At 37.0% G+C, this 14,410-nt stretch overlaps 1 protein-coding gene across 1 annotated transcript in view; it reads left to right on the plus strand.

Moving 5' to 3' along the window:
- The window catches only part of syn2b (synapsin IIb), a 64,165-nt gene that overhangs the window by 23,072 nt on the left and 26,683 nt on the right, over positions 1-14,410 (plus strand). Inside the window, exons 2-5 of the mRNA XM_028447340.1 lie at positions 7,697-7,754; positions 8,521-8,612; positions 13,272-13,428; positions 13,602-13,691. Of these exons, the coding sequence (XP_028303141.1) occupies positions 7,697-7,754; positions 8,521-8,612; positions 13,272-13,428; positions 13,602-13,691 (397 nt within the window). The remainder of the gene's footprint in view (positions 1-7,696; positions 7,755-8,520; positions 8,613-13,271; positions 13,429-13,601; positions 13,692-14,410) is intronic.

The following is a 14,410-nucleotide window of genomic DNA, read 5'->3' on the forward strand; positions in this document are numbered from 1 at the left end:
TTTAAAAATACATTTGACAGACAAGGTGCTTTTTCAGAGCACAACATGCAAAAATCTCAAATCTTGACAAATTTGTTCAACTAAATTCTTGCAAAAATCGAAAAAAAATAAAATAAAAAAATCATTCTATGTATTCAAAAGCCACTGATAAGTCATGCATTATTTTAAACATTTGAAAATAAGATGTTGACAGGTGAATGAGGCCTAAAAGTATGTATTCAGAGGTTTTTCTGACTAGAAATAAGATGGACTGATGTTTGAAGCTTTGCAGGTGTCTGACACTTAATGCACTGGAAAAGACTTAAGGAGGCGGAACAATCAGTATGCTAACAGTACGTGTTTAATCACAACATTAATTAATCAGGAACAGTTCCAAGTGCTTCTCCTGATTAGCATTAATGAAGTCAAATAATAGCAGAATAGTGTTGGTCTCTACTGGTCTTGATGGTAAATCTCAAGTTTGAATGAGACAAGACCAAGACCAGTCTCAGGTACTACTAGTGTGTGCTTGGGTGTCTTCTGATTCTCTGTTCATGTTGATGTAATTGACTGATTTTGACAAATGATTACCAGTAGTAGCAAACCTAACTTACAAACTTACCACTCTTCAGTTTTTACAGTTTTATTTATTCGATTGATTTTCGCTGGGACAGATCCGTATCTGAGTTAACCAACGCACTGGTCATGAACTATGGTATTATTGCGGCTGAATCAGTGGATTAGTGGAAAAAAAACACCTTTATCATGTTCAATCAGTAAGTTTTTGACCATACTCAAGGATTTACAAGAATAATCAGGATAATTGTAATGCATATGGGGGCAGAATTGCAAGGCAATGCTGTTGATGCTTGATTGGCAGGAATAGAACAAAACAAAATAACAGTTTTAGTGCACAAACACTGCAAAAAAAAATCAGCATGTTAGGGTACACTAAATAGACTCCATTATTTAGGCATTTTGAGAAGGAGAATTATAACTTAGTCCTTAATAAAGAACATAAGTCAGAAAGTAAAACAAACAGCATATTATTGTAAGTCGTTCCCAAACAAGACGCTCATGTATGAAGAAAGTTGACAATCAATACTCCTCCTTTACTACTACTAATAATGTTAGAAGGTTTTTTTTAAATTTTCCTTCCATTCTGAACACTCATGCCATGCCGACATGCCCCATCACAACCATTGATGACTTGAGCTCTCCATCTAACTACTGGTAAGACTGCAGAAATAGACAAACCAATTAAAGTGATGGAGCATTAGTGTGACTAATACTGACACCGGCATGTGCTTGCTCACTCTTTCTCTCTCTTTATCAAGCTTGTGTTTTAAAAAGCCTTTCAAAATAATACAAGATAAGTTTTGACTATACCTTGGGCTTTAGAAATAAAACAAAATTTTCTCTTCCTACCACATACACTGACGTCACACATTATTTCTGGTGGTGGATGAACTCTGTGGGGCATGAATGAGGAAGATAACAGCAGGTAGAGACCTTACCGCTCGACATGCCACAGCTGAATAATTTAACACCCTTTACCTTGAGTAAAAAAATGTATGAACCAGAATTGCTAACATAGAGCCTGAAGGCTGCGTTTACAGTCAGTGCAGCCAATCAGTGGTCTTGGTTTTTTGGGCTAATTTTCGCACTGTGGTATATTGAGCACAGAGTGCTATAAAACGCTCTAGGAAATCCTGTGGAACAAACGTAATCCTGAACTCTCTAATTAAAAACTTTTTCCTTTGAGGTGAATATGTATGACAAACATGGACATGTAATACTAAGTATGAAATATGCTCATTGAAAATGATGGTAAACCGTGTTGTGATTCTGATATTAATAATAAATGTTGAGTTGATGATCCTCAAAGCCAGATGGCTACAATTCTTTTGGCTACATCATCCTTATGTTTGGTAGTTTTGCCATCATTGGCTGAATCTGCACCCTACATTCAAACTTTAATCAATCAATCTTTATTTATATAGCGCAGATTTACAACAAAGCTCATCTCGTAGCGCCATCAAAATATAAAATTATTAATAGTAAGTAAAAAACCCAACAAGATCCACATGAACAAGCATTTAGCGACAGTGGGAAGAAAAAACTTTCTTTTAACAGGAAGAAGTCTCCAGCAGAAAAAGCTTCAGAGGTGGCAGCCATGTGCTTTGACTGGTTGGGGTTAGTGGACAGGGGGAACAGAACAAGATGGAGAGATAGACCATCAGAGTGTCTCAGACTAGTTGAGCCATGAACCACTGATCAGGAACTGATCAACATTGCGAACTAGGTAATATTTTAACCCACGTATATATTATTTGTTTGTTTGTTTCACTGTTAGCAGGAATGCCTCTAAAGTACTTGACGGATTTTGACGAAATCGTAACCAAAGGTAGGCCTTACTCTGTGGAAGATTCCATTAAAGTTTGAAGAGAATCCAGATTAATATACTGACTGGATCAGTCTTAAAAAAAAAAAATTGTAATTGAACAATCAGTATCAATAAGTATCTACAAAAACATGTAGCAGTGCAATTTGACCCAATAAAAACACAAGGTAACATAAAAACACAATGAGGCAATATAAATATAAATCCAGCAAAAAAGAAACAAATCTATCACACTCGTCGAGTTAATAGACGAGTGTGATGAGTATCTTCTTTTACTCCGGATCCGGATCGAATTGGGATTGCGCATTTCATTGCACTTTTTTCAAAAGAATATGGGTGCCATATTTGTATTGTTATTAATGGAGATATAACCTTCTTCCAAGCCTTTAAAGTGTGAATAATCATGGTTCTATTAACAGGATCACTGAGCTAGATAACTGCCAAAACAAAGAGAATAATTGGTGCTCGGTGGAAGTTTTGCGCTACCTTGTTTTCAGCTGTTTTCTCAAACATGTTCAATTGATCCATTCATCCACCATCATATTTTTGGGTAGTTTCATGAAAGAACCTCCATTTGTAACATTGATTAGGGCGGGACCTGATTCCTTAAACCAGTGCAGAAAAAGCTTTCTATTCATTCACATGCTGTAAGACGAAGAATAAAACATCTACCGGTGAGTTTGGAGCTGCACTCACTCCATAGAGATGGATAATGAGCTCCGCTCCCCGACTCCTTCCTCTTACATGTACCTTCTTATTAACACCAGCTGTCATCTGTTACAATTGGGCAACCAGGACGTCTTTAACACATATAGTGCCTTTCTACCATCGCAGTCTTGTCTATACACACTCTTTTCATACCCAGATATTAAGTGATAGAAAGACTGGGGCAGACATTGTCTTACATTGCCAAAGATTTGAGTAGTGTGTTAAAAGGCCATCAGGGCTTATAAGAATAGAATGCATTTAAGCTTTTACTGTAACACTCCAGCACAGCTCTGCTGTTATGGCTTTTGTTTTGATCCAAAAATACCTTCAAGGATCTTGGTGAGTTTCTTGAATTTTAAGATGGAGCCATTTGTGGGATATTTCTAGAGATATTTTGAAGATTTTTACAACCGTTACAAACCAATGATCACTGTGTGTTCTCTCTCATCACGATGAAGCAGTTAAAAATGTAAAAGTAATACACAGTAAATACAATTGAGTCTTATGACTGTTTTATCATTAATTGCATACAGTCTATTCACAAGATTCTGGCTGTAAAAGCAGAAGAGGAAAGTGGAGCAAAAATAACAGACGTGTAAGAAACAGAGCCAAAGACAAGACAATTATAGGTTTAATTTTTTGGGATGTACCAATTTTTGTTCATTTTATTCATTTTTATTATGATGTCTCAAACAACAGCACACATCGGTTTTTCATTTTGGGAAAACCAATACCGATATTACATTTTATGGCTAATATCTGCCGATAATATTGGTGGCATGATAATATCAGCCTTATTTAAAGTACAGCAAGCACAGCTATTGTACCATCATCATGTCTAGACTATTCTTGTCAAATATAATGAAAGGCTAGCTCCATATAGGATGATGGAAACAGAGATGGAAAACCTTCTATACTTTACAACAAGGACCTTACGCTGATTTTGTTTCATGCTGTTCCTTCACTTAAAAGTTCTCTCTCTGGCTGGCACTGCCTAGCATTGATTGCAAATGCATCAGTACTTGAGTCTATCTAAGACTGTTGGACTCCAGAGATCAATTTAGAAAATGTGACCCTGTCAAATGACCCTGAAACAACCCAGTCAATGCCATTTAGCCTGTTTAAAAAAGGAGAGGACATGTTGACTGTATTCTGTTTCCTTCTACTGTTTAAAATGTATAATCATGATACATGTTCACCTTCCCAAGATGATGATATGACTTGTTAGCTCTGTGCCAAATTGGCACTGTTTTTATAAAATTGTTTTTGTGTTTATTTGAAACTCAAGCTCTTTAGTAAGAGTGTCTTACAGTTCCCACCTCGCGATTTTTGTTGTAACAACATTGGAAATCAGAAATATAGAGAGAATTAAGTGGGTATCACAGAATGGCAAGTCATATAAGCCAGATTAATTCAATACAGTTCGATTTAACACATTTCTTCTCTTGTCTTACATTGTCTTGCTTTAAAAAAACATTCAAAATTAACAGATTAATAGCCTTTCACATCACAACAACAAAGCATTATACGTGCACTGTTTTTTTAGTGCAGCTTTTTTCAAAAACCTAATTTTTACAAATAAAAAAAAAATACCACTTGTGTGCAGAAGGCTGAATTGATTATTATATCTAAAATCCTTGATATTAGTACAAAATACCATTACTTCTGCAAGACAGTACAAACAGTCTGCTGAAATACTTGAAAAGATAGCGCATGTGTGTGTGTGTGTGTGTGCGTGTGCGTGTGTGCGTGTGCGTGTGTGGGTGTGGACCTGCTACAAACAAGCAGCGTCAAAAAGAGAGATGACGGTGTAAATATATTCCTGTCTTTATTTGTTCTTTATATGTTGTTGGGGGTAGGGCGGATAGTGGTGCAGTGGTTAACACATCCGTCTCACAGCAAGAAGGTTTTTGGTTCAACCCCTGGGGTGGACACTTGGGTCGTTTCTGTGTTTGCCTGTCCAGTTTCCTCCCAAAATCCAAAAACATGATTGAGTTGAGTGTGAGTGGCTGTCTGTGTGCATGTTGCCCTGAAATGGACTCCCTTAGCACACAATAAGAGCCAGAGATAGGCACCTGCAGACCCCGCGACTCTGAACAGGGGAAAGCTGGTCGGAAAATGGATTGATAGATGCTGTTGGAGTTTATTTGTTTTTGTTTTATTCAAGCACACATTGATGTGTGTAGACCAGCAGAGAAACCAGTACTCGGTTTGCTTCATCTATTGAGAAAATAACCCTTTTCTTTACACAAAAAAGTGCATTCAGCAATATTGTAAACAGCAGTTAGTGCCGCACTGCAAACAAAGAAATATGCAGGAATAACCTTTCTGAGACAATTTATAGGTTACAGCTGGTCAGTTCTCTTGTCCCTGAAGCTGGGATGTAAAAAGATGAACTAACGTAATTGCGATGGCACTTTTCAGGTTATGTGGCGTGAACGTTTGTCCTGGGTCTTTTATTGCTCAGTTGGCACTTTTTGTATCGACTAATGATCCTACAAAAACTTTTGTGCCATGTGAGAGGTTTGTTATCTTAGTCCGTCTGTCTGTTAATGTAGATGTTTGTTTGCAGGATATCTTGAAAAGTTCTGAACGGATTTAAATAAAACTAGGCAAGACCTGTATTTGCAAGGCGAATACGTATTTGGCAATTGAAAATTTAAATAACTGGCACAAATGACCACCTGTATCTGGATTTGTTGACAACTTTGTTCTTTTTACTAATTAAATTGAAAGTAATAATGCTGGAAAAACAGAAGACTGAGCTTGACCTTAAACATGACCTAACACAAAGGTCAAGGCCACACATTGAAAGAAAATGTTGTTCAATGGTATCAGTCTGAGCGCTGTATCTCACTGTGTGGCCAAGTTATAGGGATTTTTTTTTTTTTTCTTTTTTTGTTTTGGCTGAGCTTTGTCATCCTGAGAACATTCAGGTCTCACTTTGTTCTGGCTTCCAGAGTCCTTTTCGGAGGAATTCTTGACCTTAAATATGACCTTGAGCGAAGGTCAAGGCCACACATTGAAAGGAAATGTTGTTCAATGGTACCAGTCTGAGCACTGTATCTGAATTTGTGGCTAAGTTATAGGGAAAAAGTTTTTTTTTTTTTTTGGCTGAGCTTTGCCATCCTGAAAGCGTTGAAGTCTCACTTTGTTGACGCAACTTTGACCTACACATTTTGGCTCCAAAAAAGGTCAACTGCACATCCTTGACATTGCCCTTACGAGACGACATATGTGTCATTCGTGCTGCATTTATACCCGAGGAGGAGTTCCAAGACAAAGGAGTTGCAGAAGAAAAATAATAAGAACTCCTACTAGAACAATATACTTGGCAATTTTCAATTGTTGAGTACAATTTGGTAAGATTGATAGACAATGTCATTTTTGTAGATGATCCAGAAGGTACTTTAGATACAGTACCTCTAAACTTGGCAGAGTGCTCTTGTTTTGTAATGGTAAGCAGCCTAAACAGAAATATGTGATAGATGTACACCATGAATGACCGCACACTTTGCTTAGATATATAGTCCAGGAGAAAAACCACAAGGACAAGCAGATGAAGCAGGTTAGCGGCGCGCATGTAAGAACCAATCCTTCACATTTTTTACCTATCTTCTTTGTTGATATTGATTACAAAAGTGTAGCAATTATTTACAGACTTAACTGCAACACATTAGATAGATTGTGTCTTTCTGTGCTTTAAACTCACTGAAACAGAAACATTTGCACATTAGGTGTTATCTTAACACTTTCCTAGCACTCCCACTAACTCAGTACAATCCTTTTGTAGATGAGTAGTCTATATTGAGTGATGTTCAATCCAATTATATCGATTGTTAGATGTGAAGAGAAACCACCAATAGGGTTTTTTTCACAGATGTTCAGATCCTAGTGAACCAGACTAATGAGCCAGATGTCACCACCGCAGGTGACACAGGCATCTCTAGATGAATATATCCAGTGTGTAGTATATTTCATAGTTCAGGTGGAGGAAAAGTCGATGTTAAAAGTCGGAATAATGTTGCATCATTGCAAGTTTAACAGCGATCCAGTGGATTGGTAGGATGGGGGATTCAAGGCTGAAAAATTCTACAGTACTTAGTTATTTGATATGAAGTGTCACAGTGATGGTTTGATGATGGAGGCGGAGTAAAACCATCTGTGATGCAGTTGCATTGCAATGTCAAATGAAACATCCGGAGCATTTTGTCTCTTTGTGTTTTGGCCGGCAGCCTGTGTGCGTCTGCTCGTGTCTCTGTCTGTCTCTGAGTGTTTATGCCTGCACTGTCTGTACTCATCTGCTCTTTAAGCTACTCGGAGCAACATTGTAGCAAGGCAACATCATCAGCCTTTGCTGTCAGGTAAACACATAATTCAAAACCACAGATGGATCATCCTGAATCCAATCCTAGCACTGTTTTTGAAGACTCTAAATGAAAAGTGGTTTCATTTTGATGATGCTGATAAAGTTCAGTAACTCTGGCATCCATTTTCTGTCTGAAGTTTGTCTCCTTCTGTGTGTTGCCCATTAGAGGGCAGCACAGACAACTGTCCTAATATGTCTAAACTAATCTAATCTCCTTCTGTGTTCTTCTCTTTCAGGGCCAAAGTGTTTCGAGGAAAGAAGGTTCTTGGGGATTATGACATCAGAGTGGAGCAGGTATTGTCACATTGATTTTTAAGGGTGTGAGGTGTTGCTAAGTTTTTGATTAGTAATACTTTAAAGGGAAAGGGAAAGTGAATGGAAGTGCAGGCTCTTAAAGCTGTGTCTCTTTGAGGACACAATTTCCCTCTGTGCCAACTTATGTCTCTGCTGTAAAGATAACCTGATTGATCACAGTTCTTATATCTCATGATCTGACTATTTTAAATTGAACTGTGTATCTAAAGCATTGGACAAAGTACATGTTCAGATACCTGCAAAAAAAGTAAGTAGATAAAAGGACGAGAAACCATGGACGATAAAGAGGAAAGAAACGGATAAAAGTAAGAGTGTCCCAATCCAATATTGAATAATGCTCCAATATCAGCAGAAAAAACAAGCATCAGATAATATCGTCCTGCATCTAAAATTTTCAATATAATATACATTGTTTTTATTGGATTTATTGAGGTTATTTTGCAGTGTCTTCTAATTGTTTTTTTATTTATTGATTTATTTATGTGTTCTTATGTTTAACCAATTGATAATAATAAATGGGTCTCACAGAGTGGGGCATCGCATTAGTAGGCTTTACATGTTAATTACAATGGAGATATAATGTGACCTAAAATTAGGTTGGGTGGAAGGGGTTTATGTTTATATTGGTTTGGGTTAATATCAGGAATCAAACATTAAAGGTTTGACATTATGGACATATCTAATATCTTCATTTCAAAAGTTTCTGGTGTATAATTGAATTGTGTTGTCTCTCATTTTATCACAGGCTGAGTTCTCTGAGGTCAACCTCCTCTCCCATTCCAACGGGACTTGTAATGTTGACATGCTGGTCATCAGGGGCGGGACCAAAGTTGTCAGGTGAATGAATGAGTTCTTTGGACTTCAGCATTAAGACTGATCCACTGGTGCTATTTTTTTCATGTTTAAAATAAAGATGTAAACGTGTTAAAGTTACCCACAGCCTCTCACTGTGAACCCTTGCTCTCCATACAGCCTATAGATGGAAACGCAAGTCCAATAACTATTTACATCAACAGTTTATAAAGACTAACAGGAAATAAATATGGCCTTAATCTTTTCAGCATCCTAATAACAGCCAGTAATAGTGATTCATGACAGACTGGTGGCCACTTACTCACACAGTAAATGTAAAAAACACTAACAATCCCTTTTCATAGGACGATTTATACTCACATGTCCCGGCAAAGATTGACTCTTCATCAGAGAGCTATCGTATAAGTTTAGTGAGAGTCTGTTTCTCTACGAGCTCCTTTTAGCAGCTGGCTCTTTTGATTATGTAGATTGACTTTTGTAAATGCCCCGTGTCCATCCATTTCAACCTGCAGCTTTGACTTGCTAAATGCAAGCCAAACAAGAAAGAAACAAAAGCACTATGTAAAGTAACGTTGGCGGAGAATTTCTGCTGTCACTATGACGAATGCCATGTTTTTTCGGCCTGTTTATCGTTGATGGAGCGAGATGTTGATCGTAAACAGCAAAGTCAACAAACTGAGTCTTTACGGTGGAGATGAAAACAAACTTTTTTTTAGAACAAATGACCTTTGATTTATTGATCTGCACTATGTCTTTGTCTGATGAAATATGTTCCTCTCCATTAGCTTTATTTGTTTTGATTTAATCAAGCATTTTTCTGCAAATTGTGGGATTATAAGTTCACAAGACAACATTTTGTCTTGAAAAGCTGATGTTTGTCGGAGGAAGGGAAAGCAGTGAGTTGGATACATTGTGTTAGGATTATTAATGCACTAAGGGACCAACAGCTGCATCACCAACAGTGTCAAAAACAACAGAGGAGTTCAATTAGGTCATTCTCACTGTATTTTTCTGCTTAATCCTTTAGATTCCTATTAGTAGGCAGTACTGCAGTACAAAGGGCTGTCCTTGTGTTTTGCTTTGTCATGCGAGTACTGCCTCTGGGTTTCCTTCAACGACACATTAATATTTTGATTGTCAGAACAAAGCCAAAACCTCTGATTTAGATTTTATATAAGAATTCTAACAGAGATGAGCTCTGACAGTTTCACTTATCATGTGGTGGCGTGCTAGCCCCAGTATGTGTGTCTATAACCTATTGCCAGATATAAGAGTGTGCATAGTCTCCTTCCTGATTCAATTACATCGTGTTTTCCTTGTCCATGATTATGATGCATTACTGTTGCACATCTCTCAGGATTATATTTTATGCTAATTTGATTATAGTAAATACAGAAAGTGATGCATAATGTGCCTGCCTTCCTCCCACAAAAGAGTGACCCATTTACGTGGGACAGTCAACTGTGGTGTATTAAAAATAAAAGAATTAAAAAAATAGAAGTAAATATATAGACCGTCTCAAGATTCGCACCAACAACAATGTGTGTAACTTATACAATAATGCAAAAATTATTAGTAGCATAATTGATAATGTTGACTAAAAAAAATGGTGCTTCGATGCGTTGTTTAATGTTGTGAATTGATGATGAAAACAACTGCTGAGTGCAGTGTCACTTTACCATTTTCATAGTGAAGAAAAATTGTGCAACAGAAGAAGAGCGCCAAAAAATGACTTGTATTTCTAAAAGAACAACAAATGATTTAGGGCTTAATATATATTTCATACAGTCACTGTGTTTTTTGTCACTTGGAATTTCTGTGTATTATGTACGTTATATAAAATATTAAGTATTTTTGAATGAATTTGCATTGTGCATTTTATTTGTAATGAAAAGAGGAATGAATAATCTCTCACTGTATTTGTTTTGTTGTGCAACTCATTTTCAGCTCACCTTAAATAAAGTTTTTCCTCACTCACAGACATTTTGAGAATGTTAAACATCATCTGTCACTGTTATTTTCTTAGCTACAGCTAAACACTTTCTTGCTTGTTGTTCCAGTTAGATTTATTTATTTTTATTTATTTATTTAATTTTTCTGAGACCAACAGTCAGTGTGGTGCTATGGCTCAGAGCCACGTTTGGTTAGAGCAGCTCTTGTGCTATTCAGGATCTGACAGTTTTAACAAGACATCCAGCCCCATGCCGGTTTTTGTTGTTAGAATCTCATAGAGCTGTCATACACTGAGCCAAATGGATATCTGGGTCTGTTTAAATGCACATTATTATTATTATTTTGTTTTGTTTTGTCATCAGGAGGGTAAAACTAACCTGTCTCATGGCTGTCGAAACCCAGCTCACGTTATATCTTTAGGGCTGGATATCACATTTATAGTAGAAAAATCTGCATTATTTTAGCATGTCTTGTGTTTTTTGTTTTTTTTTTTTTTTTTCTGATGTCAGTTGTCCATCATTAAGAGATGACAGTCTTCATAACTGCTGTGTCCTTTCAGTCATTCCTTTTACTTTCTTGTCGTCTCTGATTAGCATTCTCGGAGCAAAAAGAGCAGGTGGTGTTCACTATTTGCCCTTCCTGTGGTTTTTCTCGCTCCCCTCTACATCTGTCTCTTTCCCTTGCTCTTAATTCCCACACCTCCCCCACCCCACCAACCCCACACCCGCCTTCCCTTCCTCACATTCCCTCGCTGTCGTGTTGGCACACACTGACAAAAGGAGAAATCACACAAGTCGTGGCCAATCACCATCCACCCTCCACTGAATACTGATTTTAACCTCACCCCACAGGTCATAGATTGCTTCTCTGAGCCATGGGCTCTTTGGACACTTTTTAGATTCTGGCTTAAAAATAATGAAAATGTAATATTTTTCAAGCTTTTTATTTAGCATTTGTTGGGATTTCATCAGTCTGTCATCTCTACTCTTAGTCTGCTTATCTATCTATCTATCTATCTATCTATCTATCTATCTATCTATTTATCTATCTGTCTATCTATCCATCCATTCATCTATTCCTATATCTATCTATCTATCCATCCATCCATCCATCCATTCTGATATCTCTCTCTCTCTCTCTCTCTCTCTCTCTCTCTCTCTATCTATCTATCTATCTATCTATCTATCTATCTATCTATCTATCTATCTATCTATCTATCTATCTATCTATCTATCCATCCATCCATCCATCCATCCATCCATCCATCCATCCATCCATCATCCATCCATCCATCCATCCATCCATCCATCCATCCATCCATCCATCCATCTCCATCCATCCATTCTGATCTCTCTCTCTCTCTCTCTCTCTCTCTCTCTCTCTCTCTCTCTCTCTCTCTCTCTCTCTCTCTCTCTCTCTATCTATCTATCTATCTATCTATCTATCTATCTATCTATCCATCCATCCATCCATCCATCCATCCATCCATCCATCCATCCATCCATCCATCCATCCATCCATCCATCCATCCCCATATCAATTTATCTATCTATCTATCTATCTATCTATCTATCTATCTATCTATCTATCTGTCTATCCATCCATTCATCTATTCCTATATCTATCTATCTATCTATCTATCTATCTATCTATCTATCTATCTATCTATTCCTATATCTATCTATCAATCTATCTATCTATCTATCTATCTATCTATCTATCTATCATCTATCTATCTATCTATTCCTATATCTATCTATTTATATATCTATCTCTCTATCTATTCCTATATCTATCTATCTATTCCTATATCTATCTATTTATATATCTATCTCTCTATCTATTCCTATATCTATCTATTTATATATCTATCTCTCTATCTATTCCTATATCTATCTATCTATCTATCTATCTATCTAGCCTGCTTTTATATAGACCTGTTCCATTGGAATTGAATGTGAATGTGTTTTACTGTAAGTTGAATCTCTTTACCTTGTAGACACCTATTTCCAGCTCTTATCTCTGAAGACCTGTTGCATTTTAGCCCATGTCAGCATGACTCAACACCCACATTAAAGCTCAGAAATCACAGTTTTAGGGGTCGGCCTAGCTGAGGTGTGACTGATAATTGGCCTAAACTTCTTGCGCTAACCAAACTATTGTACGGGGTACGCCCAGCCCATGAAGTTAAAATGTCTACTCCCAATTCTCTGGACACACTTGCTTCTGATACTCCCCTGCTGCGTGTGAGTTGTTCTGTTCGTAGGAACAGCAGGCCTGCTGCTATATTTTACTTGTGACTAACTTAGAATGTATGAACTTTACTGAAATACAGTATTAAGCTTGTCATCTTTCCTTGAAGCTGTTAATTTAAAAGATTTGGGAAGAAAGTAGAGAAAAACCTTAAACACCTGATATGGAATTTGAGTCTTTTTAGTATTTTCATCCCTATGTGTTTTGCAAAATGACATTGTTTAGTCTCTTATCAGGAAAATGAATGCATTATCATCAAATTAACTGAGCCAGTGATTTCAAACATTGTCCCTGAGGCTCCACTTGTGTAAATGCAAACATTTTTCTGGCCACCGGAGCTGCATCAGAGAACTTATTATCAATTTTCTATTCATAAGTTCTTGAGTAACTTTCTAATTTTAATTAGATTAGATTATTATTCTTCTTCCTATAAATCAAGACTAACTCTATCCCTGGTGATTAATTTTCTCATTTCAGGTCCTTCAAGCCGGACTTTGTCCTGGTACGACAGCATGCTTTCAGCATGGCCCAGAACGAGGATTTTCGGAATCTGATCCTCGGCCTACATTATGCAGGCGTTCCCTCCGTCAACTCCCTGGACTCTATCTACAACTTCTGTGACAAACCGTGGGCTGTAAGGGATTTTAGAGATACAAATACTACACAACTGTCTCCTTTTGCAGTGTTTTATCCTCTGTGGACTACAGTCCTTAGATGGCAATGTATTTCCTTAGTGGAGTATCACACTCACACTTGATTCTCACATTTTATTTTTGTCTGCTTCATGTTGTTTTTCTCCTCCCCTAGTTTTCCGCTCTAATCAGTAATCAAAAGAGGCTGGGTCAGGAGAAGTTTCCTCTCATCGACCAGACGTTCTACCCCAACTACAAAGACATGGTAAAAGATCTTTATTTTCATACACTGCGTTTTCTCTTTGTCCCTGCACTACACTTAAAATGAAAAAGCTTAGCAACAGACTTTTTTTTTTGCACATTTGTGTTTTCACCTGTTTGTCTCAGCTCGGTGACACATTATGATTTTAGATTGTGTTTCAACTATGAGACATGAAATCTAAAATCTAAAATATTCTAAAACATTTTTAAAAGTTATTAGATGTATATTAATCATTGGTTTCGATGAGGTGAGGCAACAATGCTGAACTTTTTTTCCTTTCCTGTTGAGAGAAAATGCCATAAAACTAAACTTTTATGGAGTTTTTTTTTTTTTTTTCCCATAAAAGTATCTTTAATTACAGCAACAAAAAAAAGAATAGCATTGATAACGGGAGGCTGTGATCCAGAGCCCCCAACCAGCTCACTATTCATTTCCCCATCATGTATCCTGGTGCCAAGCGTCCAATAGACAAATCGTGTATTCACTTCTTCATAGGTCCTAATGTTGTGGCTGAACTGTACATGAGTTAGGTAAATTATGTAGACATAGAGCATCACTACACAAAGAAATTGCCTAAAATGTTCTGCCTCAGATTTTATTTAATATTGATTATTGGTCACTTTTTTTGTTGGTTTTTTTTTCTCACTTATTAGAACAGTTTATGATTAAAATGAAATACTTAATTAAACCCCAGTTTCATTTTGTCAAATTCTGAGGCTGAA

The sequence above is a fragment of the Gouania willdenowi genome, chromosome 5 (assembly GCF_900634775.1).
Source record: "Gouania willdenowi chromosome 5, fGouWil2.1, whole genome shotgun sequence".
NCBI lineage: Eukaryota > Metazoa > Chordata > Actinopteri > Blenniiformes > Gobiesocidae > Gouania > Gouania willdenowi.